At 42.0% G+C, this 23,804-nt stretch overlaps 1 protein-coding gene across 2 annotated transcripts; it reads left to right on the forward strand.

The window, feature by feature from the left end:
• The first annotated feature begins 311 nt into the window (after positions 1–311).
• Positions 312–19,485, forward strand: ERRFI1 (ERBB receptor feedback inhibitor 1). Of its 2 annotated transcripts, none has more exons than XM_077151409.1 (4): positions 312–445; positions 11,361–11,553; positions 11,661–11,737; positions 12,670–19,485. In XM_077151409.1, the coding sequence occupies exons 2-4, from the start codon at positions 11,432–11,434 to the stop codon at positions 13,857–13,859; spliced, it is 1,389 nt and encodes a 462-aa protein (XP_077007524.1). In that variant the 5' UTR covers positions 312–445; positions 11,361–11,431; the 3' UTR covers positions 13,860–19,485. The 2 variants fall into 2 exon arrangements, with proteins under 2 accessions (XP_077007524.1, XP_077007523.1); XM_077151408.1 differs by lacking the exon at positions 312–445 and adding an exon at positions 792–949.
• The last annotated feature ends 4,319 nt before the right edge of the window (positions 19,486–23,804 follow it).

Consider the following 23,804-nt stretch of genomic DNA (forward strand, 5'->3'; position numbering starts at 1 on the left):
GCCTGAGGAGCCTCCTCCCGCCGGGCGGCTGGAGTTTGGGCCTCGGGCATCGCGGCTACCCCGACGGGAACACAGGGACCTCAGTCTAGAAAATTCGGGGGTGGGGGGCAGCCCAGCCTACTCGCGCCTGTCCTCTGAAAATCCCCGGGCCCGTCCTCGCCAGCGCGGCCTCGCCCCGCACCGCTCCTCACGGTCAGCCGCGTCCCCCACCCCCGCCCGCGCGCCCGCCCTCCGCTGCCCCCCCACAGTCCCCCAGACGCGCGGCCGCGGGCCAGGAAGGTGACCCAGACGGCCCACAGGGGGGCAGCCCGCGCGGGCCCCGCTCGCCTTCTCGGGCTTCCCCGGCCTCCTGCTTCCCCGCCACCGGCCGCGGACACATGATCCCCGGGTTGGAAACGGTGGGAAATTCCACGCAGGACGAGGCGCGGCGCCGCCTTTGGTTCGGGTAGGAATCGCGGCCGAGGCCGGGCTGCCCGCGGGCTTCTGAGGAAAAACCGGCACAGAGGGGTTCCCTGGGGGTGGCAGCTGCGGTCCGAGTTTGGCAGAGGCGAGCCTCGGAAGCCAAAGTCGGCCCACAGCCTCTTTCCTGAGACAAAGGCTGCCTCCCGCAACGCCCGCGCGACGCCGCGGTGGACCCCGCGCAGACGCCTCAGCCGGGCATCACCCGTTTAAGTGGCTCGCGGCCCGGATTGGCTGCACGGAGGAGGTGGGGCGCGAGCGGCGACGTCACGGCTCCGGCGATAGGGTATATAGGGGCGGCTGCCGGGGTGGCCGCGGCGACGGCGGCCGAGTGCGAGGCAGCGAGCGCGGTCGAGGCAGCGAGCAAGAGAGCGAGCGAGGCGGGCGGCGAGGCGCCTGCGCGATGTCCGGGCCCCTGAGCCCGCGGCGCTGAGCCAGCCGGGACGGACATGCGCGGGAGGGCGCCGTGGGGAGCTGCGGCTCGGCCGGGGTAAGGAGCCTTGCGGGCCGGGGGAGGTGGGGTGGGCGGCGCCGCGCTGCGCCTCCTCGGGGCCCCCCGCGCCGGGCGCCGGACTTGAAGCGCCGCGGGGCGAACCCCTTCGCGAGGCGGGGGCCCCTGAGGGCGCGGGCCGAGGGTCGCCGCGACGCCGAGTCCCTCGCGGACTGTGGGCGCGAGCGCGGGAGGGGCCGGAGCCTGCGATGCTGAGGGCGGACGCCCCCTTCCGCGGCGCGGACCGGGCCTGGGGGGGCGACCTCGGGCAGGGCGCCGCGGGGCGCCGGCGCCTGCCTTCAGCCCTCGCCGCCCGTGGTCGCCCGTGGTCGCCCGCGGTCCCCGCCCGGCCACGGCCCTGCACCGGGCGCCGGGCACACCTCTCTGCGACCGGAGGATTTGGGCTTTGACTTTTTGGTTGGTTTGTTTTTTCTTCTTTCTTTCCTCCCCTTTATTTTAAATTGGGGCTGCGTGACTGCGTTCACCGCTGCATGCCCTAAACCCACCCTCCAGAGCTTGCGTGGGAGCTCCTGCTCAGCCAGCGACGAACGCAACCCCTGGTCGGGGATTTTTAATTCATCGAGCACTCCGTGCCACCCTTTCCCCCCTCCTTTAAAAACATGCTTCTTTGCTCTGAACGCCTTAAATACTGGTTCAGAAGGAATGAAACTGCAGGATTATGTGTTCAAAGTGTGAACAGTTTATTGGGTCTTTCTCTCATGTATAGGTCATAGGCTTATACAAATTAGATGTCTTCTTACCCGTGATTGGGGCTGTATTGGTGCTTGCTCAGTATTTATTAGGATTTCGTCATTGCTTGAAAGAAACCAGTCTCTTACCTGATAAAAATATGAATAGATTGTTAGTCATAAACTTAAGTGCAGTCAGAATAGAGACTGTAGCTTTAAAAGAGATGTGTTGGTGACTTTAGGTACACCTGCAACACAGGTAGGGCAGGACTGGTTTCTAGGCAACTGTCAGGGGTGAAGAAAGGTGAGTTTAAAATGCTTTTTTTTTTTTTTTTTTAAACTTCTGGAGAACGAGTGTTCTGCTAAGCTTTGAGCTTTATAAATCTGTCTTTGGAATCCAATGGATATATGTATGTTGAAGAGACTGAAATATCTAAGTTCACCATACCTAGTCTTGCTTTTTTAAACTGCATTTCTTTCTTTCTTTTTTCCATTTCTGTAATTATACATTTTTAAGTGATATTTTACTTAAAACAGACCCAAGAAAGGCTAGCTACATATTTCAGCAACTGACTAAAGTTTGCTAAGACCAAAATAGAAAAAGCTGGTTACTTGTTAGCATGCTGTGACTAATTACCAGTATCTTTATCAATCAAGCTCTATCCCAGATTTTAGCATATTTGAAGAGAGATAAATGTAGGTTAGCATGTTCCCAAGATACTATTTTGTCATTTCCCTCATTCACACAGATGTTTCTTTTCAGTTGTATGTTCAGTGAACACTAGCTAATGGGCGACAGAGGTCTTGGGCTAACAAATTTTAACCTCATAGATAGATTGTAAACTCCTCAAGGGCAGGAACTCTGCCTCGAATGGCTTCTATCTTTTGCAGCCTTGCACATAGCTGATGGTTGATAAGTAACTGCACAAAGGCACATTTTATTAAGGCTCAGCAGGATTGGATCACTCACTGATAAGGGTGGGAAAGCAGCTCTCTTTAGATTTTTTATGGCTGTTATGAAATGACTGGGTTATTCATATTTTTGACAGATAGGTAAAATTACTATTTTAATGAGTTGTGTTTTTCCCACTTTGGTTCACAATAGATATTTCTTTTCGCGAGACCTACTTATACCATAGACTTGAGTTTTTTTGTTGGAAAATTACTCTTAACTGCTGCTTCTCAGAAGTTGAACCAGATAATACTTCCTTTCTGCTAATACTAATAGTAGCTTTTAAAAGCAGGTTGCCTAAATTACAGGTACAATCTAACTAACGTGCTTGGAACTGACCTGATTGTCTGCATACCATCAGATTGCTTTAGAAAGGTGAGCAGAGGAGGGAAAAGGTGGTGCCAAGGGTAATTCCAGGAATTTGAATGTCACAGGCTCCCTCTTCCAGAGAAACAACTCTGCTCAGAATTTAAATAAATCTGAATAGATAACCTCATCAGCAGGATTCACTTAGCATCCTTTGGTGCTGGTATTTGGCCATGCTTTATAAAAGCTAATGAATAGCTCAGTAGATAAACACTCTCCAGTTGTAGTATTCTAGCATTATTCACACAATATAAACACATGCTTTGTTTCAGGGTCTTGAATGTAAATTACTAGCTTAATAGAAAATTAGTTTTAAGGTAGGGAAAAGTTAGTGTGAGATTCAGATTTCAGAAGGGGATAAAAAGATTCCAAGACTTGGAGTCTTTGTTGATACTTTAGTGAAATTTCTTTATGCCATAAAAACAGGTAGTATTACTAAAAGACCTTGGGTGAATTCCAGTCTCCCAGGCCTCACTAAATGTCTTTTTTTTTTTTTTACATTTTTTAAATTGTGAAATATAACATACATACAACAAAGCAGTAAATTTTCAAGTACATTTTAACAAGTACTTATAGAACAGATTTTAGTTAGGTGTGGCTTACAGTTCCATGATTTTTTGTTTTCTCTTCTAGCTGCTCCAAGACACTGGAGACCAACAGAAATATCAATATAATGATTCAGCAGTCATATTCATTTGTTAAATCCTATCTTCTCTGCTATTCTAAATATATCTTTTAAATATGGTGCCATGACTGCAAAATTAGGGTCCTTTTCAACTCTAAAATGCCAAGATTCAGCAAAAACAGTACAGTGTTCCAGAAGAAACGTAGGAATATAGGATTAGAAGACATTGTCCAAAAGGTCTTATGAAGTACTCATAGAATATTGAACTCGAAAAGATACAGATTATTAAAAAAATATGTATGGTTCACTCTGCATGGCATGTTCTTCACCTAACTCTTTTCATGGCTCCCTCATTTCCACCCTTTAGATTTCAATTTAAAAAGTCTCCTACTCCAAGAGGCCCCTCTGACCACCTGGGTAAATAGGGCCTCCTCCATCTCTTTATCCTGTCACCATGCTGTTTGTTTCCTTGGAAGTTATACAATTTGAAGTTGTTTGCTTGCTTATTTATTGTCTCTCTCCTTCATTAGCTTAAAGGCTTCAATAGACAGCAACCACAGCTCCTTTCATCACCTAATACAGTATGTAACAAAGAATAAGTATTTGATAAATATTGGTGAAAAGAATAATATAAGCCTTTCCCTTGTAAGAATTTGTGAGCTAAACACTGAGTTGAGTTCCGGTTCCTTTTCTGGACCTGACCAGCCCTTTGGGCTGGAGAAGTCACTTAGCCTCCTCTGCTTCACTCTCCACCCTTATAAACCAGAATGTCAGCAGGAGCCATGAGGTCGTCACCTAAAATGAAAACACTGTAGAAAGGAGAGGTCTTGAAGTGTCCTAGAAGAATTTCTGGACTGTGTGGCAGGAGAGCTGTAACCACCTCTCTGTTCACAGGGAGGAAGACATTTAACCTCCCTTCTGTTTCCGTCTGCAAAGTGGGGATTATAATCCCTGCCTCTTAGAGGGATGTTGTGGGGATCAAGTGAGATAATGTGGAAGAAAGTTCTTTGTAATTTGTAGAGTGCTTCACAAATGTAGAGTATTCTGTCATTAATTTACAGATTTTACAATAGAGCCTGATTATAATGCCACCATTGGGATCCATGCTGTAGGGCTGTGTTAAAAGAAAGCCCTTTGGGGATATGTAGTAACCCCTTTTTACAAGTAAAGGCAGACCTGTGTTATATCAGACATCATGTCGTAAAGGTTCTATTGTGGTGGGGCTTCAGCAGATCATTAAAGATTGAGGGCTTCAAACTAATTGTTTGAAGTGGTCATAGAATGTAAAATTAATACCTAAACTCTCCCTTTTTAAATTACAATAAATAACTCTTACAGGAGATTTTGAAGGAGTTAAAACAGGAGCTTTCACAGGCTAAGGATTACCCAAGTAAAACTATCACCAAGTAGTAAATCCCTAAAAGAGTGTATCTGAGCTACCCTTCTAAATTGAGCATGGTACTAAATCAGATCTTATCCCATCTGTCTAAAGAGACTTGGACTGGAGAAGGCAGTGTGGGGGTGAACTTTGTGGACTTTGAAGCCAGACTTCCTTGTTTCAATCCTGAGCAAGTTACTTAACTCTGTGCCTCGATTTCCTCATCTGTAAGGAGGGTGTTATTAGTAGCCCCTCTCATAGAATTACTGAGAGGATTGAAGAAGTTAATACACAAAAAACACTTAGAATGGTGCCAGGCAAATAAATGTTGATGGATGCTATCTATTTTCTTTATTGGTTTTATATTCATTGTCACCATCATGCCACAGCTATTGGGTGACTCAGATGTTTGTTAAATCAATTTGGAGTTTTAAAGATTCACTTCCCATCCTTTTATACCACCGTACTCATTCATTGTCACTGACAGCATAGAATTCATTAAGAATAAGATAAAATTCTACTTAAGCTTTAATCAATTATGTATATCAGAAAGAAATAAGATTGATCCATCCTCTCTGTGTATTACTTTTGGCTGTACTATATGAAAAGTACAAAAGATGAGAAAATATATAATTCCTGCTTTCACGCTAATAAAAATATGTAGGAGATTAAGTGAATCAGAAGGCCATTGATGACTGTGGTAATTGAACGAGTAGGTTTTTCTTTAACTTGCCATTTCTTAAGATGCTTAACTAGAAAGCATTCGAAAGTATACAACAAACTGCCATTTAGCTTTAATTTGGCAGTCTCGAGAGTTAGCTTCTTTAGTTTGGTGGTAGAATGCTCGCCTGCCACGTGGGAGACCTGGTTTGGTTTCCTGACCCATGCACACTCCCCTACCCTACCTCAAAAAAAATATTTAGCTTCTTAAAGCTCTTTCTCCTACTGGTCTGCTTAGATAAGTTATTTTCCTTGTTGCCTCAATTTTCACCATCTACAAATGGGCCATTATGAATCAGGCATGCTTAAGAGTCTTGGAAAAATGGAGCTACAAACGTGATGAAATATTCCTCCTGACCACATTGAACTATATTGTAATCTTTCTGAAACCATCAAGTTTAGCTTGAATTCATGCAGGAGTATTTTGTACATTTTATTAATGTAAAATGCTTAAAAGTCTTCTATGATTTTAAGGGCTTTTATGCTTTTCATAGTAGTGGGTCCAGTGAAGGAAATTTTCAGCCTATTCAAATGAAATCTGAAAGAAACCCTGAATTGGGGCCTTTATTTTTAAAGAATCTGTGCAAAATTATCCTTTTGTTTTCAGTAAACAAACTCACATTACACATAAGCATCATACACACTGAGTATGTTAGATGAATATCAACAGTTTTCTCAGATTACTAATAAAAATTAAAATGAATTCTATAAAACAGCTAAACTGAATGTTCACTGTGTCAAATATTTGGCTACTAGTGCTTTAGACACTAATCAAAATAAAATTGGTAATTGCTTTTTTTTATTTTCCCAAAGGTGATTGTTTTAGATATTTAAACATAAACATACAAACATTGGTAAATTTGGAGAGATTCTAAAATCTTGAAATTGTCATGTCCCTAAAAGTTTCTGTTTTACAAACTTTAGCTCTAAATGTAGGTACCTTATCTCTCTCTGGGTATGGAAATAGTTATGTAGGTAATTGTTAAATGCAGCTGAAAAGACCATTTATCACTCTGAATAAACAGAAATCAGGTTCTAAAACCAGATTGAAAGAAGGAAATTACATCACACACTTAAATAAGGAAGCGCTGGGCAGAACTGGATGAGTTGTGTGACAAAAATGTGCCCCTCCTCCTCTTGTGGATTGCTCCTGAGATTTATTAATGAGATCTGGTAGCAAGGTAAGCATATCTAGGTTACTGTCTTAAGGTAGCTTGGTTTTTTAAGACAGTTTCAAAGCAACTCCTCAAACTACAGGCATGTGATTTCACCTTAATAAAGGATGTGCAATGCACTTTTTAGTGTAACTTTTTTTTTAAGGAAGGTGACCTTAAATTTAACCACAAAAACACAGTCGGTGCATTGTCAACCAGAAGGAGTAGTGGTAAGTTAAAATTCATTGCTCTCTGAAAACATTCTCTAATTTAATCACTTCAAATACCTAACAGAGTAAGGGAAACCAAACTGGAAAGTTACCTTGTTAACCATTTAAACTTCTAATTTCTACCAAGTTGGCAAACTTTCCACTTTGGAATTTTGGAAATGAGTTTTATAAAAGTTTCCCGCTTGTTTCATATCCTAAACTTGTTGCATTGTTATCGGGCAGTCTGTCACTCCAGTGTGTGAAGTTTGTTCCTTACAAATCTTTGCTTTTTCCCTTAGTTCCTTATTAACTTATGGTATACATGAATCTTTCATGCAATTATGTTTTTTAAAATGAGGCTATTTTCTCAGTGTCCATTTAAGAAGTATAATTATTAGCATTAATGATATTGGGATCTATAGGGGAGAAAAAACAGTAAATCAGATATCACTTCTGTCTTCTAGAAGATTTGGAGGGTGGAAGGAGAATCGAGGCATGGTACAAAATAACTCAAGAGCACAGGACATAGTAACACACTCCTTTGCTTTTTCAAGGAAAGCAGAGGGTTCGTGGAGAAGGCGGTGTAAGAGATGACCTTAAAAAATAAATTGGATTCTGACAGATATTTGGGGAAAGGGAAAGAAAGGCAAAGAGCTAGAAGAAGGAGGATTCGAGCGGTTTTGAGGAGGCCTTGTCTTGTAAGATTTCTGAGCAGTGCAAAGTTTGAGTTTAGAACTGTTGACCTGGTGGGTAAGACATTGGGTATTTTCCAACTCAGAATGGTGCCAGTGAATGGAAAAGAGGATAGATTCGAGAAACTATGTTGAAACAGGCTGTGGAACTTGGTGATTGAGTGTATGTTGACTGAGCCTCACTTGGGAAATGTTGCCTTTAGAAGTGTGATCCTCTTAGACCATGAACTGGTTTAGGGGCGGAGGGTGGGGGGAGTGAGTGAAAGGAGGAGTTTGATTTGTAGTTTGACATGCCAGAGGACCATCCAAGTGGAAAGATGATCACCAGACAATAGAAAATGCAAAGTTGAAGCTTGAGCCAGGCCTAGAGTCAAAGATTCAGGAGCTGCTGCCTGAATATGGTTGAAGCCATCGTGGTGTGGGTTAAACCTCCACAGGAGAATATAGGAGAGAAATAAAAAGATAACTTTAAGAAATAGATAGTCTTTGTGGGGGGGGGGTGGCGATGGGGGGGGGGTCCTTAAATTAAAAGAAAAAAAAATCAAAAGATATTGATGGGAAAAGGTAGTTCTTATTTGAGATTGGTATTTAATTGCATTTTTGATACTGTAAAAAGATTGAAGTTAATAAATTCTCGGACATGTATTGTGCCCACAGTTACTTGGACCCTGGTCTAAGCCATGCTGCCTGGATTAGCTTTTGTCATTTTGCATTTCCTAAAAGAATGCTGTCTTGTACTTTTAGATGCTGATTTTCCCACAGAGGTATATTTTTGCAGTTGTTTCCTAATAAATTGTTAGGCACAGCTTGTTTTTTCAATTGAAAGGGAACAAGTAAAATTTGAAACACTGCAGTATTAGCTAAATTGCGCTTGAGCAGAGTGTGTTTCTTTTAACTTGACACTGACTAAATTGATTCATTTTTCCCCCATGGAATACATCTGTTGAATGCTAAAGGATTTTGAGAAAGATGTACCAGAGTTTCAGGTGACTTCATACCCTTCAGTTTACAACCTAAGGAACACATTTTAAAAGTTTGCCTCCAAACCTGTGGCACCTTGGCTTTTATAAGTGAACAGTTGAAGTTATTTTCCAAAAGGAGAGATCATGCACTTACATTGCCCTCCCCAGCTTCTCCCATGCAAGCAAGTAGGAAGTTCGGACAGTTTCATAACATGGCCCATTCACAATTCCCCATTGAAATTTAGAGGCAGGTCACCTTCTATGAATACACAAAGACACTATTGTGGTCAGAAGTGAGCTGGCTTAGGGAACACAATTCTTTTTATACTAAAAAAATTTTTTTTTCTTGAGAAAGCTAACAAGTAGGTGATGGAAACAATGCTTAAAAAATAACTTTTTCTAGAACATATAAATAATTTTAAGTGACCATTGAAATGTAAGTTTGGAATTCCAAGGCAATTTCAGAAGAGGCGATAGTTACACAATCATTCTGTTGAAAGCTAAGATTTAGATGGCATTAGAAGCTGACACAGTAATTACTGGGAGGACTTGTTGGCTTGCAGACAGGTGGGGGCTGGGCCTCCAGAATCCCCTGCAGCATTTGCCTGTAATCTGACTACTTAAATACCATATTCTTCCTATTTTGCCTTTCATTTTTATGTTACCACAGATACTTTCCCTGTAGTCTTGCCAGTGCTTGTAGAATACTTAGAAAAAGCTCTATAAACCTGTGGGCTAAGTATGCAGAGAAAGCTCAGGAATATTTTTAAAAATCAGTTTTCTAAAATTTTTATACCTTTATTTGATTCAGATAAAGTAAATTTAAAAATGGGAAAATAACATATTTGCTTCATTTCAATAAGAAGCTAAATAAAACTGGCCACAAAAAAAATTCTTAGTGGTTTAAGATTCCTTAAATGATGGATTATTTTTCTCTTCATCATATCTTTGTGAGACTGAATTTTTAAAAATCCCTGAGTAATTTGAAATCATATTCTCAACTGATTTTTAAATCTCTGCCTAATATATCAAAACAGCTGACTTTGGGAGAGTGAAAAACAGAATCAGTAGTTGGGTCCCATCCTCCTTACGTCATCACTGCAGTCTTTGCAGAACAAAACATTATATGCGAAAAAAATGAATACACATTTGCAGGATACTTTTTAGATCTTCACCTAAAAAAACCCCAATGCCTCACACATTGCGTATACTCAGTTGACACGGATAACAATAATTGGATGGTATGATACAGTCATTCAACAATCATTCACTTATTGAGCACCACTAATGCCCCAGGTACTAATGATTAAAATGTGACTGGGACTTAGCCTCCGTTCTTGAGCTCACAGTATAGTAGATTTGAGGAGGTGATAGATTTATTAAAAATAGATTTGAAGTTGCAAAGCCATTCAAAACAAAAACAGAAAATAACCTGTGTCTCCCTCACCCGGTGAGCAAACATAGCGTGTGCATCTTTGCATATCCTCAGGCCTTGGTGGAGTGCTTAGCACCCAGTAGGTGTTCACGGTGTGCACGTGATTACTGGGAGAATGAGAAAATGTTATAAAGTATATGTGCACAAAACCCACAAGTAACAACAACAAAAAAACCCACAAGTTGGCATTATAATATTGACTGTATATAGGAAAATTCTGTCCTAGTGTCCATAAGAAAAAAAAACAACCAAATTTACTGTAAGTAAATATATGAATATCTGAAGAGGATGATATGAATATATTGATGGCCTTTTGGCCGAGAAGAGATCTAACCATTGATGCTTATTAACGCTTATATAAAGAATAGAAAATAAAGTTAAAAAGAGGCTATGGTAAGTAGTCATGTAACATCTGCCAAGGGAGGGAGGGGTTCTAAAGTTTAGGAAATACTAGATTAAGAAAAATGTGCTAGGCATTTCACAAAAGAGGGTGTGAAGAATGCACCTTTCAGTTTATCTTTAAAAGGCAGAGAAGCTGTCTCCAGGATTCTGCTGCAGAATTTGATTTTTACAGGGTACTAGGAATTACTATATTCATAACTATTTCTTTTCTGAACAAGTAATAACTGAAGAATTTGTCTTCCATAGCCAACTCGAGAAATCCAGAATCAAGTCATTGCTGGGCTGTGTAGTAATCAGGAACTGGTACCACAGAATCTCTTTTTAAATTAAGCATCAGGTTTTAGTGAATCTTTGTTCTGCAGCATAAAATAAATAATTTCTGAAATTACGTTTAGAGCTTGGGAAAATAAGTACAGTTCACTTTGTGCTTCATGCCCAACACAGCTTCCATTGGAAGGTTGTTAATAGAAAGTTGTGTTTTGGCAAGTGGTATGGTTTGTTGTGCAGTTGTCAGGTTCTGCAAACAGAGATCTTTTTGGAAATAGACTGTTTCTAACTGCTGAAATATTTGAAGTCTTGGATTAGTATTTGCAAAGGAATTATTTTTAGTGTCTATATTTAAGTACCCTCATAAGAACAAAGATTTACTTAAAATAAAATTCAATGAAATAAATGCAAGCCTGCAACTAAATTTTTCTATCAGTGTCCCCCCAGATGCTCTAATGCTAACCATTTATGCTGTGATTGACAGTATTCTAATGGAAGTGTTTCTGAATTGTTTCCCTTATTCTCTCCTTCTACCCCTCCCACCCCACCTCTTCCCCTAGGGAATGAAAGCTACTGGCTGACTAAAAATCCCTGGGCTTCACAGTTTGGAGTCATCCCAAAATAAGGCACAATGTCAACAGCAGGAGTTGCTGCTCAGGAGATTAGAGTCCCATTAAAAACTGGATTTCTACATAATGGCCAAGCCATGGGGAATATGAAGACCTGCTGGGGCAGTCGCAGTGAGTTTGGAAAGTAAGTAGGGAATATAATACCACCATAATCAGAATAAATTTTGTATATTAAAATGAGATAGATAATATGACCCTACATGTTTATGACCAAGGTGTTTTTCCTTTTAGTAACTTTTTCAGTATTGACCCGATAACCATGGCCTACAAGCTGAACTCCACTGCTGAGGCGCACCTAACATCTCTTGGTATGTATTCTGAAAATCGGAGTAGAAGTTAAACATTAGAAGAGGAAGTTGACAGTCTGGATTAGTATTAGCTTGTCCTCCAGCATTATTTTTTTAAATGAGGAAACGACCTGAACTTTTCCAGCAATAGTCTGACCCCTAGTGGCCACAGATTCTGACGCTCCCATGTTCTTCACAAACGATAGTACCCTTCTACCTTTGACCTGAGTCACTGGTTCCTGACTGGAGCTGCTGGTGGAAGGGTGATCTTTTAAAATCAAGAATTAAGTTCTAATCCCCACTATGGTGTGTACTTCACTTTTATACACCTTGGACAAGATCTCTAATCTTTCTTAATAATATTGAATGCATGTTTGAATGTGTCAGGTGACAGTACTATAAATGATGTTTAAACCTTAGTAAAGTGTGTCTATAGGACTTTTCATGTGAACATTATGTTCCATGGATTTTTGTCAAGAGCTTCTTTTCAGACACATGCAGATTAGTCCACTCACTTGAAATAGTATAAGGGTGCTAGCAGTAAGGACCTTGTCTTATCTCATTCATGCCCTGCGTGCTTTGTATTGTCACATCTCTTAAGTGGCAAGGCGGGTATTGTATGGTATTCATGTAAATTATATGCTGTTCAGCCTCTCTGAGTGTTGCACACGTCACAAACTTGCCTGAGATGTGTGGGTGTGCACCATGCACATGTCCAAGGAAGATAGAAGAGATAATCTGTTCTTTGAACCAGATCATGTGCATGAACAATCTTCTGGTCTCTAATTACACTTGTGGTTGTTGCATGGGTGTTCTCAGGGTTATGGCAGTGAAGTATTTCACCAGTAGTTTAGGCAGAAAGCCCTAGAAGCATAAGTAGCTGAGGCTGTACCTCACTTAGGTGGGGAGAGGCTTGCTGATCTTTTATTCATGTCTCTTAACTCGTTTTCTAGGGCGTACTTCAAAATCTGCTCCAGGGATGGATGGTCACTACTTTGCAGAAAATGGTCCACCACAGAAGTCCAACTTGCCCCCTCTTATTATTCCCCCAAGTGAAAATTTGGGACAGCATGAAGAGGATCAAGTTGCATGTGGTTTTAAGAAACTTTCAGTAAATGGGGTTTGTAATTCTACCCCTCCCCTTACACCCATAAAAAACTCACCTTCCCTTTTCCCCTGTGCAGCTCTTTGTGAACGGGGTTCTAGGCCCCTTCCACCACTGCCCATCTCTGAAGACCTCTCTCTGGATGAGACAGACTGTGAGGTAGAATTCCTAACTAGCTCAGATACAGACTTCCTTTTAGAAGACTGTACACTTTCTGACTTCAAATATGGTGTTCCTGGTAGGCGAAGCTTCCGTGGATGTGGACAGATCAATTATGCATATTTTGATACCCCAGCTGTTTCTGCAGCAGAAGATCTCAACCATGCATGTGACCAAGATGGAAGTGTCCCAACTTCAAATCCCCCTCCACCTCAAACCCACCGAAGATTAAGAAGATCTCATTCAGGACCAGCTGGGTCTTTTAACAAGCCAGCCATAAGGATATCCAGCTATTTACACAGAGCTTCTCCGAATTCTGATGAAGACAAACCTGAGGTTCCCCCCAGGGTTCCCATACCTCCTAGGCCAGTAAAGCCAGATTATAGAAGGTGGTCAGCAGAAGTGACCTCTAGCACCTACAGTGATGAAGACCGGCCTCCCAAAGTACCACCAAGAGAACCTTTATCACGGAGTAACTCCCGCACACCAAGCCCTAAAAGCCTTCCGTCTTACCTCAATGGGGTCATGCCCCCTACTCAGAGCTTTGCCCCTGACCCCAAGTATGTCAGTAGCAAAGCACTGCAAAGACAGAACAGCGAAGGATCTGCCAGCAAGGTTCCCTGCATTCTGCCCATTATGGAGAATGGGAAGAAGGTGAGCTCAACACATTATTACCTACTACCTGAGAGACCACCATACCTGGACAAATACGAAAAGTTTTTTCGGGAAGCAGAAGAACCCAATGCTAGCACCCAAATCCAGCCATTCTCTGCTGACTGCAGTATAGTTTCAGCCCCAGAAAAACTGGACTCCAAAACAAAGATGGACATGGGAGGCAACGTGAAGCGTAAACATTTATCTTATGTAGTTTCTCCTTAGACTTTGGGGTCATAATTCGGCAGAGGTTACATAGGAAGGAATGGTTCTCAAGCAGTTTTCCAATGTGATTGAGTTCACAGAAAAATCTTTTAGATTGCAAAATAAATAGTTGAGCTCTCTGTCTAGAGAGGGAGGTGTAGAGCGGTTGTGAGGTGCTGTTCTGCTGAGAATCCCTGATTTTGTTAACATTGGAGAAAAGCCCATTCAAGTCTATAATTTAAAGATGTGATGATGGGGTGGGGGGAGGGGGAGACGTTTATATATGCATACATCATATACAATATGTAAACTTGTGGTGTAGCCATTGACCATAGTGGCAGGTTAACCAATTAGCTACTATCTTAGAGTAATATATATTCAGAATAATAAAAATTCAAGTTGGAGAAATGACTTTTGATAAGACTGAAAGCTGAGCAAATGGAAGAAAATACAGTATTGGTTAGATCAAAACCATTAAAAATCATTTTTGTTTAGTAAGTTTGAGGATTTCTGGCTCTTAGGCCTGTTATGTTTTGCTGCCTTTATTTTTGCAAATGGTCCTTTCCATTGATGGCAGGGTGTGCATTCTTTACCACAACTGTACCTACCTAGTTGAAAAGCCATCCCGAGGTCTACCACTTCCTGGGTCATTTTTTATTTTGTGGAGGGAATGGTCTAGCAGTTTATTTGGTGACCATATTTTCACCTGTATGTGTCTCACATTTTGAGACATGAAATGATAGAGTTAGTAAATAATTATTCCTTACAATCCCTGCTTTATCCCACCCACTGAAATGGTCCACTGTCATGTGTGCTCATGGAGACAGTGGGACAAGCTGGACTCACAGGGGAAGGCATGCTAGTTGCCAGTGTTGAGGATGCCAGTTTCAAGCAATAATGAAGCAGTTAGCTATGTGATTGAGAGTTTTGCGTGGGGATGTGTGTTGTGTTTTTTGTTTTTGTTTTTTAGACTCCATTAATAAACAAATACAACACAAGCTGGCCTTGTGTTGCTGGTTCCTATTCAGTATTTCCTGGGGATTGTTTGCTTTGTAAGTAAAACACTTCTGACCAATAGCACAGTATGTCTTAATTCCAGAGGTCACATCAGCATCCTTCTGCTTTTAAAACTCTCACAAGTGGCTGCTCCACTGCTTCAGTCCGATCCAGTGAGACCTACAGCTTGTGCACATATTTTCACATGCTTTGATGTATTTATCTTGTACAGATAAGCCCAAAAGAGAAGGTGCTCACTAATGGAGGTGCATTACCACAATGTCCTCTTAGCAGGCAAACAGGCTGCTTACAGTTTAAACTGCTGAATGATATTATTTGAGCTATTTAAAGCTTATTATATTTTAGTATGAACTAAATGAAGGTTAAAACATGCTTTAGAAAAATGCACTGATTTCTGCATTATATGTACAGTATTGGACAAAGGATTTTATTCATTTTGTTGCATTATTTTGAATATGTCTTTTCATTTTAATAAAGTTATAATACTTATTTATGACACCGTTAATAATGTTTCTTGCCTAAACTCTTATAAAATGCCTCCAATAATTTGACAACATTACCATTTTTAAACATAAGGGAAGAATCTTTGTAGTTGTATATTCACTTGAAATTTACTGTCATTCTCTAAAATGAAAAATAGTTCAAGTAACATATTTAAACATTATAAAGCAATGTACAGTGAAAATGGGCTGTTTGTATTTATTGATAACCATTAAGAAAGAGAACTTGAATTAACTCTGGTATGTTACTATCAAAGCACTGATAGTCTGGGGAGGAAGGGCCACCGTGGAAGAAACCAGCAATACCGAGACTCAGTTTGACTCATTTTGAGGTCTAGACCTAGGTCCGCATTGCTCCAGGCCCTCTGGGAGGCTTTGTTTCCTGTTTGATGTGGGACCACTGTTCTAGTTCGCTAGCTGCCAGAATGCAATATACCAGAGATGGATTGGCTTTTAATAAAAGGGGATTTATTTAGTTAAAAATGTATAGTTCTTCAGAGGAAAGGCAGCTAACTTTCAACTGAGGTTCTTTCTTACATGGGAAGGCACAGGGTGATCTCTTCTGGCCTTCTCTCCAGGCGTCTGGGTTCCTACAACCTTCCCAGGGATGATTCCTTTCTGCATCTCCAAAGGCCTGGGCTGTGCTAGTTTGAGCTCTCTCATTTAAGCTTTCAGCCAATTAAATCAAACATCATTCATTGTAGCAGGCACACCTCCTATCTGACTGCATATGTAATCAGCAACAGGTGAGCTTCACATGCCATTGGCTCATGCCCACAGCAACAAAACTAAGCACCTTCACCTGGCCAAGTTGACACCTGAACCTAACTACCACAATCACCAAAGGAATCCCAGCCTGCCCAGGCCTCTTGGAGAGGGTGAGTCACAGTTGCCCAGAATGCTTCTAGCAGCCTTTTAATAGAAGGAGAAAGTGGAATACTGTTTGTGTGCTCTCCAGCGTCCCTTGGTCCTTGTTTTGTTCTCTGTGCCTTTCTCTGCCCTTTTGCTGACCCCTGCTGCCCTCCATAGTGCTTCCGACACTCCTCCCCAGGTTCCTTATTTCACAGGTGATGATGGTGATGGCTGTCAGTGACCCAGCTGAGCACCCCACCTGGTCCTACACGGAGCTTGGTGCTCTGGAGTGAAGAATGAGGACTCCAAAGTCAGACTGATCTGGATTAGAATTCCACCTCTGCCCTTTTCTAATGGTTATCTAAAACCTCTGTACTTCCATTTCCACATTGTAAAATGGCAAGGTAGGGGGTGATGGTTGTCATAAGATCTACTTTGTACCGACTGCATGTAAACCACCACAACAGCTGGTACGCAATAATCGCCAAATTCATAATCCACTTGTTTGTGATCATCTGTTAATCACTCTGAAAACTATGTGTTTCTGGCATTTTACAGATGAAGATACAGGCTTAGTTCATTCAACAGACATTTGTTGAATACCAGCCACATGCGAGGTCCTGGAAAAACAGACACAGCCTCTGCCCTTGTGGACTTTAAAGCAATTGCAATGTATGATGTGTTAGAAAGGTAGTGAACTGTGCAGTGACAGGATGACAAAGGGGATCCTACCTCTCTGGTAATATTCAGTCACGTCCACAGGGATAGAAGCTAGACTGAAGGTAAGGGGGGAATGGAAACGGGACTGTTATTAGCAGAGGAAACAAGTATGTGTACGGCCCTGCAACAGAAAAGCTGGACTTTTCCAGGAGCTGAAAGCTAGTGTGGCTGGTGTAGGATTAGGATAGGGGTGGATAAGGGTAGTGGAGCCACTCAAAATCTCAGCAGATTAGTATCATGATCTGATTTGTTTTAAAAGATGTCTAGCTATTGTGCGGAGAGCAGGTTGGAGAGAATTAAAAGGATGCTGAGGCTCCTGTCAAGAGACGAGAGTGCTAGGCAGTAGAGATGGAGAAAAGGAAGAGGCTTGGAGAGAGTAGAAACAGGTTCGAGACGAACGACAGGTGGCTCTAAAGCCTGCTATATACTCACCAACCTACTGATGGGGTATAAACCTGAGGAGCACAGGGATTCAAGTTCTCTGCCCCCTCTTCCTTGGCGCCTCACTGTGGCCAGCACAGCACAGACAGTAAATCCTTGTTGATTGAATGTCTGAATGAAGCACTTAACACAACTCTTAACTGCATCACATTTTTTGCCTCGTTTCCCCCTCTACTACCTGTTCATATTGTGGTCGATGATGTCTTTCATTAGTTTACATATTTCCTTTACTTTAACCTTTATCTTTTTCTTGATTTTGTAAGAACGTACTTTTCCTGATTTTTCCTGGCCAAGCAAATATGCCTAGCCATAGTCTGTAGCATTTGCCAACTCATTCCTCCAAATCAACACACAGAGCAAACTGAATCTTAACAGTTCTCATGGCACAGATCAGCCCAGGTCCACCTGACACTCTTAGCTGTGGCCCAGACAGGTGCTGATGGGAAGACACCTGTCTGTTAGCTGCCACTTCATGTGCTGTCACGTTTTCTCTATCTTCCAGACCGAGGTATTATCTAGCAGCCAATCTTGGCCTAGGAGTCAGGAAATCTAGGCCCCAGCCACAACCTTTTACTCAAATTCTATATGAACAATTAACTTCCCTGAGCCTTACTTTCCTCAATGAAAAATGAGACCACAGCAGGACACGACATGGACAAACCGAAGGGATTTATAAGTAGTTATTGTTACTTAGGCAGAAGCCAGGGTCAAGAGGGCTCATTTGTAAGTCAATTCAAAGTTTGGATATTTATAAATTTTAAGTGAATTTCTATGCAGCAATTAAACCAAGTATGTGTGGCCTACTCATTACTAAGGAGAGTTTAATGTTTATATTCTGCTTATTTCTCTCTAGATAGCTCAAGCAATGTCTTAACTATTTTATAAAAAGTAAGAACCGTCTTGAGCTAAGAGAACATTTCTTCACCTCGAGGGGCCCCATTACATTGGGGTAATGATGGTTGAGAAACAAGATAAAATTGATGCATGTTAACTTTGATCGGCCAATGTTTTCTGCGAGGTTAATTTGTACCATCTCTAGTAAAGGCAGTACTTTAAACTCGGCTCCTGCCCGTGCACGGTGGCTCCTTTCAAAGGCCTTCCCAAACACACAGCCTTGAGGCTCCATATCTTTGAATCTGCAAAGATTCAAACAAGGAGGCAAAGGGTGAATTTCTAATCCAGGACTAAAGCTTTGAGGCAGTCTTGTCCTGAAGAAAATAAGTTTCATTCAAACTAAAATACACCCGGAGGCTTGTTTCCTTTGCAGACTAGGCCCTTCAACAGAGCCTGGTCCTTTTCCACTCCACATGTGAACTATGTGACTTCTAAGAAGTTTGGCGGTTTTATTTGGGGAAAGTGGAAAAAAAAGAAAGGAGAGGTAGAAAAGGGTAGAAGGTTCAAATATGACCAAACTTGGTTAGCCTCGCCTTATAGTCCCCATAACTAAGTGAAATAATAGGATTTAGACGTATCTAATGCAATTTGATTGTAAGGGTGTGAATTTTCACGCTTTCTTTTCACTTGTTGTATTCAACTTCAAGATCCTTCTGCCTAAGCCACTGAAAATCTATGGCAAGAGCGTGTTTAAACAGCTCACCCCTGCTTTCAAGTTACCTGCTCAGAATTCAGAGGGGCAGAGGCTGTACCTGGTGGACCCAGGGAAATCATTTACATCCGAGCAGCCCTGTACCTCTCATTTGTTCCTCAATGTCAGCTGCCATATGGCAGCAGAGAGGCTTGAGGCGTGGGGAAGGGAGATGAGAATGGGCTGGAAGGATTCTGTTGCAAGTCCCAGTTTTCACTAGACAAGAGAGCTGCTGCCAGGCCACTGCGCCCAGTGTGCCTCTCAAATGCCGTCATCTGTCACCCTGGGACCCCAGAAGCCTCCCAGGAACCCCAAGCAAGGAAACCCAGGGTTAGGAAACGGCATCCAGGAAGGCACACAAACCTGCTCTCTTTTGCACACGGAATTAAAAGGTGAGGGGACGTGGCGCTCTGCTGTGGTCATGGGGGAGCAGCCCTAGGAACGTGAGCACAGTTACCTGGACACGTTCCTACCTAGAAAAGTGGCACCTTTGGATCCTCAACAAATAAACATCTTAATCACATGCTTCGTGCGTTTTTACCTCATTTTACAGTCATGAGGGTTTAGTGCAGTGCCTCCCCTTGAGACCGCGTGACTATACACTCCCCTGTGCTGTGACTGGGGCCGAGTCCTGTCTTCCCGGCCCCAGGCCTGAGCCGGTCCCGGGGCCGTGCTGCGAGCCGCCCGGGCTGGCGTGCAGGAGGCTTTGGGGTGATTTGAATTCCTAGCTGCCCCAGTGTTCTTGGATGGGCTGCTGTTCTCGTACACAGTGTTCCTCCTCAGTCACTGGTGGAGGCTCTGGGCGGGGCGGGAGCCCGGGGCCGTGCAGAACGGGGGCCGAGGGCAGCTGCCCGGGCTGCGGGCTGCAGAGGGAACTCCGGGCGCCCACAGCAGCTCCGCCGCATGACCCGACTTGCCAGCGCCGCCTCGTCCCAGCCCAGGAGCCTCTAATTACAAGTCTGAGTGTTTGGAAGAATGCAGGTGGCCGGCGCTCACATGGCGCGAGAACGGTGAAGACAGCACGGGTGCAGTTCTCACTGCCAGGGCCGAGCTCGGGGGCGGGGAAGCGCCTCAAAGCGCCAGTGCGTCACTTCAGTACAAATTATAACAACCGCATTCCAAAGAAAACAAGAGTCCACTTAATCATGTATGTCTGCTTTCTTTCTGAAAGCAAGCACGGCCATGGTTTCATCTTGCCATAAAATTTCAAGCCCTGGCTTTTTCGGTTTTATGTCTCATCTTTCCAATTGTCCCTCTGATCTGGTCCAGGCAGAGCCCACTTGGCATGGCAGGGGAGTTGGTGTGTGAAAAGGCAAAGCGAGGCGTCTAAATGGCCGTGTGTTTTCCTTCACACAATGTAGCTTTGTCTGTTAGGTGTCTCATGTGATGAGCTGTGGCTTATTGAACTCCTTTGCAGATGTCTTCAGTTGAACAGTATTAACAGTTACCAATTATCAGGAACTTGTCATTTGCCAGGCACTGTCCTGGGGACAGGGAGATCTCTTTGAGGGATGCCACATCAGAAAGAAGCCTTAGAACTGAGACCTGGTTTCAAAGAAAGGACACTTGTACAGAGCAGAGGGAGAAAGCCGCTGTCCCTAGAACCAAAATATGGACCGGCATGTACCAGTCAGTGACTTATTGATGAAAGCTGCTTTGTGGGAGAATGTAACACAACAGTTGCTGGTCCTGCCAATAACATCAGCTGTGTGGGAGGAGCGTGGGGACAGCAGCCAGAAATCTGTTTTTGTTTTTGTTTTTGAAGCTACTTTTTTTCTTCCCCAACTTTAGTGATGCTGAATCAGTTCAATTGTTCCTTCTGCAAGGATCTGCAAACCTTAAACAATAATAAATATATTGTCACTTGTCATCTGGCCATTTATACAACTCTGATACAGAAATGGCTTGACCGAACTGAAATGCTCACTTAGAACTTCTTTCTCTAAACCCTGGAGTATCAGTCTGTTGACAACATCTGTTGAAGGAACTTTTCTTAAGGTGTGTGACTTAAGTCATCCAGTTTAAGAATTCTATGTGTTCATAAATGCAAAAAAGGCCATAGTTTTCTGGGTACAGAGCTTCCACTCAGCAGCCTTGGTATAAAAGCAAAAAGAGATGTCAGCACCCACCCAGCATTGTAATTCTGTCCTTGCTTAATCCCCACCCAAATGCCCATTTCCAACTATACAAACTCATATTATTCTTTCTGAATCATACATAAATGCCACACCCTGAGTTGCACATAAAACTTTGCTGTATTATTTATACATTGGGGTGTACTGGAACAAGTTGTAGCTGATGTAGAAGATGTCCGTTTGTATTCTCTGGAATTGTTTATCACTTCACCTCTCCACGACTGGTTCTGTGGAGGAATTTACTGAAAGGTTTTCTTCTCAAATTCGGTAGCCTAATTTTGAGGGTGTATTTTTAACCCTTTTTCTTGTAACAAATCCTGATGCTGGTAAATCTTTTTTCTGTAAGCTTGAACCTCAAGTAGGAGTAGGTGTGCTGTATTATTCAAAGTGGTAGAGGTCTACTATTTTTTAGGTCGCATCCAGGAGTGTGTTGTAAATGGACAATGGAGGGTTATGGAGATTCAGTCCATACAGGGGCATGGCATGTGTTCTCCGGCCCTCCTGCTGAACTAATGTCTCCTGAAATCACAGGGAAAAAAAAGTATGTGTATACACATCTCCCTGTGCCTCCCTTGGGCTAAAAGGCAGCCATGTGTGTCTCGGTACCAGGGAGCAGAGCGAAGCCCCAGGTGGTGGGAAGTCTCGATTTGGGGTGGACAGCCCCTCCCGATGGGGAGTCTTGCTGGAATCCTGCCCCCATCCTCATCAACAGTCACCAGAACCCGGATCCACAGACAAAAAAAGGGATTTTCAAACTCAAATATGAGCATAAAATTTAAAAATCACCCCACATTGGAGGAAAATTAATATCAAGAAAAGCATAAAAGACAAACACCCATGCAAACATTTCACAAAGCAAAAAATGTTAAAGCAATCCTCAGAGGTTAGACAGTATACTACATCCATGAAACAAGCACAGGCTAGCATGGAAAAAATCTAAGGGATGGAAGGTGTGAAGAAGAGTTAGGACAGATATTTAGGGGAGTCCCAGAAGGAAAAAAAAAAAAAGGAGGTAGCAGAAAGACTATTCAAAGAAATAATGGTTGAAATTTTCTCAAATTTAACTAAAAACATGAAGATACACATTCAAGAAGCCCAATGAACTCCAAGCAGGGTAAGCTCGAAGAGATCCACAGGCAGACACGTTGTAATCAAACTGTCAGATGCCAAAGACAAAGAATCCGGAAAGCCCAAGAGAGAAGCAATGCCTCATGCATAAGGGAGCCTCAATGAGAGGCAAGAAGACAGTGGGACAACATATCCAAAGTATCAAAAGAAAATAATTTCCAGCTGAGAGTTATATATGGCAAAAAATGAGGAAATATTAAGATATTCCTGCATATAAACAAAACTATTGGGGTTGGACATCATGAGACCTGCCTTACAAGCAAGGCTACAGGGAGTTCTTCCAAGTGAAAGGAAAAGACACTAGACAATAGATCCAAACTGTGTTAACAAATAAAGATCTCCGGTAAACGTAACTACATGGGTAATTATAAATGCCAGTAGTATTGTATTTTTTTTTTTATTTGTAACTTTACTTTTTACTTATAACAGGATCTAAAATACAAATGCATTTTAAAAACTAATGATAAATCTATGGTTGGGAGCAAGCAATGTATAGATGTAATTTATGAAAACAACACAAAGGTGAGAAATTGAGTGAAATATAGGAATATAGTTTGTTTGTGCTATTTAAGAAAAGTTGGTATCAACTCAAACAGGATTTTATAGACTGAGGATGTTAAATTTAAATCCCATGATTACTGCAAATAAAATAAATATCCGAAAAATATTCACAAAAGGAAATATGGGATTCTACTTGGTTCCCTATAAAAGATAAACTAAATACAAAAGTAAGTAGTAATGAAGAATTGAGGGACAGAAGGTATAAGACTTACAAAAATGAAATAGCAAAAATGGCAGAAGGAAGTCCTTTATTATCAGTAGTTACTGTAAATACAAGTGGATTAAACTTTCAAGTCAAAAGGCAGAGGTTGGCAGAACAGATAAAAATGCATGACCCAACTATGTTCTTTTTACAAGAGACTCGCCTCAAATTCAAAGACGCGTGTAGGTTAAAAGTGAAAAGATGGAAAAATATGTATTCCGTGCAAATAGTAACCAAAAGAGAATTGAGGTGGCTAATATCAGATAAAATAGACTTTAAGTCTAAAACTGTTACAAGGGGCAAAGAAGGACACTTTATAATGATAAAAGAGTCACTTCATTAAGATTATAACAATTATAAATAATCTGCACCTAATGGCAGAGTCCCAAAATATATGATGCCAAAATGGAGAGATTTGAAGGGAGAAATAGATGGTTCTACATTAATATTAGAAGTTTTCAATATACCACTTTCAATAATGGATAATCTTCCATGCAAAAGATCAGTAAGGAAACAGAAGACGTGAACAATGGTATAATCCATCCGGGCTTTTTTAGGACAGCTCACCCAACAACAGCAGAACACACGTTCTTCTCAAGTGCACAGGCGTATTCTCAAGGACAGACACATATCTTGAGTCACAATACAATTTCTCATTGAATTTAAAAAGGTTGAAGTCATACAAAGTATCTTCTCCAACCGCAATGGAATGAAGCTAGAAATCAATTAACAGACAGAGAACTGGAAAATTCACAAATATGTGGAAATTATATAATACACTCTTAAACAACCGATGGGCCAAGAAGAAACCACAAGGGAAATTAG

The sequence above is a fragment of the Tamandua tetradactyla genome, chromosome 2, assembly GCF_023851605.1.
Source record: "Tamandua tetradactyla isolate mTamTet1 chromosome 2, mTamTet1.pri, whole genome shotgun sequence".
Lineage (NCBI taxonomy): Eukaryota > Metazoa > Chordata > Mammalia > Pilosa > Myrmecophagidae > Tamandua > Tamandua tetradactyla.

Bases quoted from the DNA above. Each gene is read 5' to 3' on its own strand.
- ERRFI1 (XM_077151409.1), top strand. From the start codon at position 11,432: ATGTCAACAGCAGGAGTTGCTGCTCAGGAGATTAGAGTCCCATTAAAA. The intron at 11,554-11,660 runs GTAAGTAGGGAA...TTTTCCTTTTAG, and splicing joins AGTCGCAGTGAGTTTGGAAA to TAACTTTTTCAGTATTGACC. The intron at 11,738-12,669 runs GTATGTATTCTG...CTCGTTTTCTAG, and splicing joins GGCGCACCTAACATCTCTTG to GGCGTACTTCAAAATCTGCT.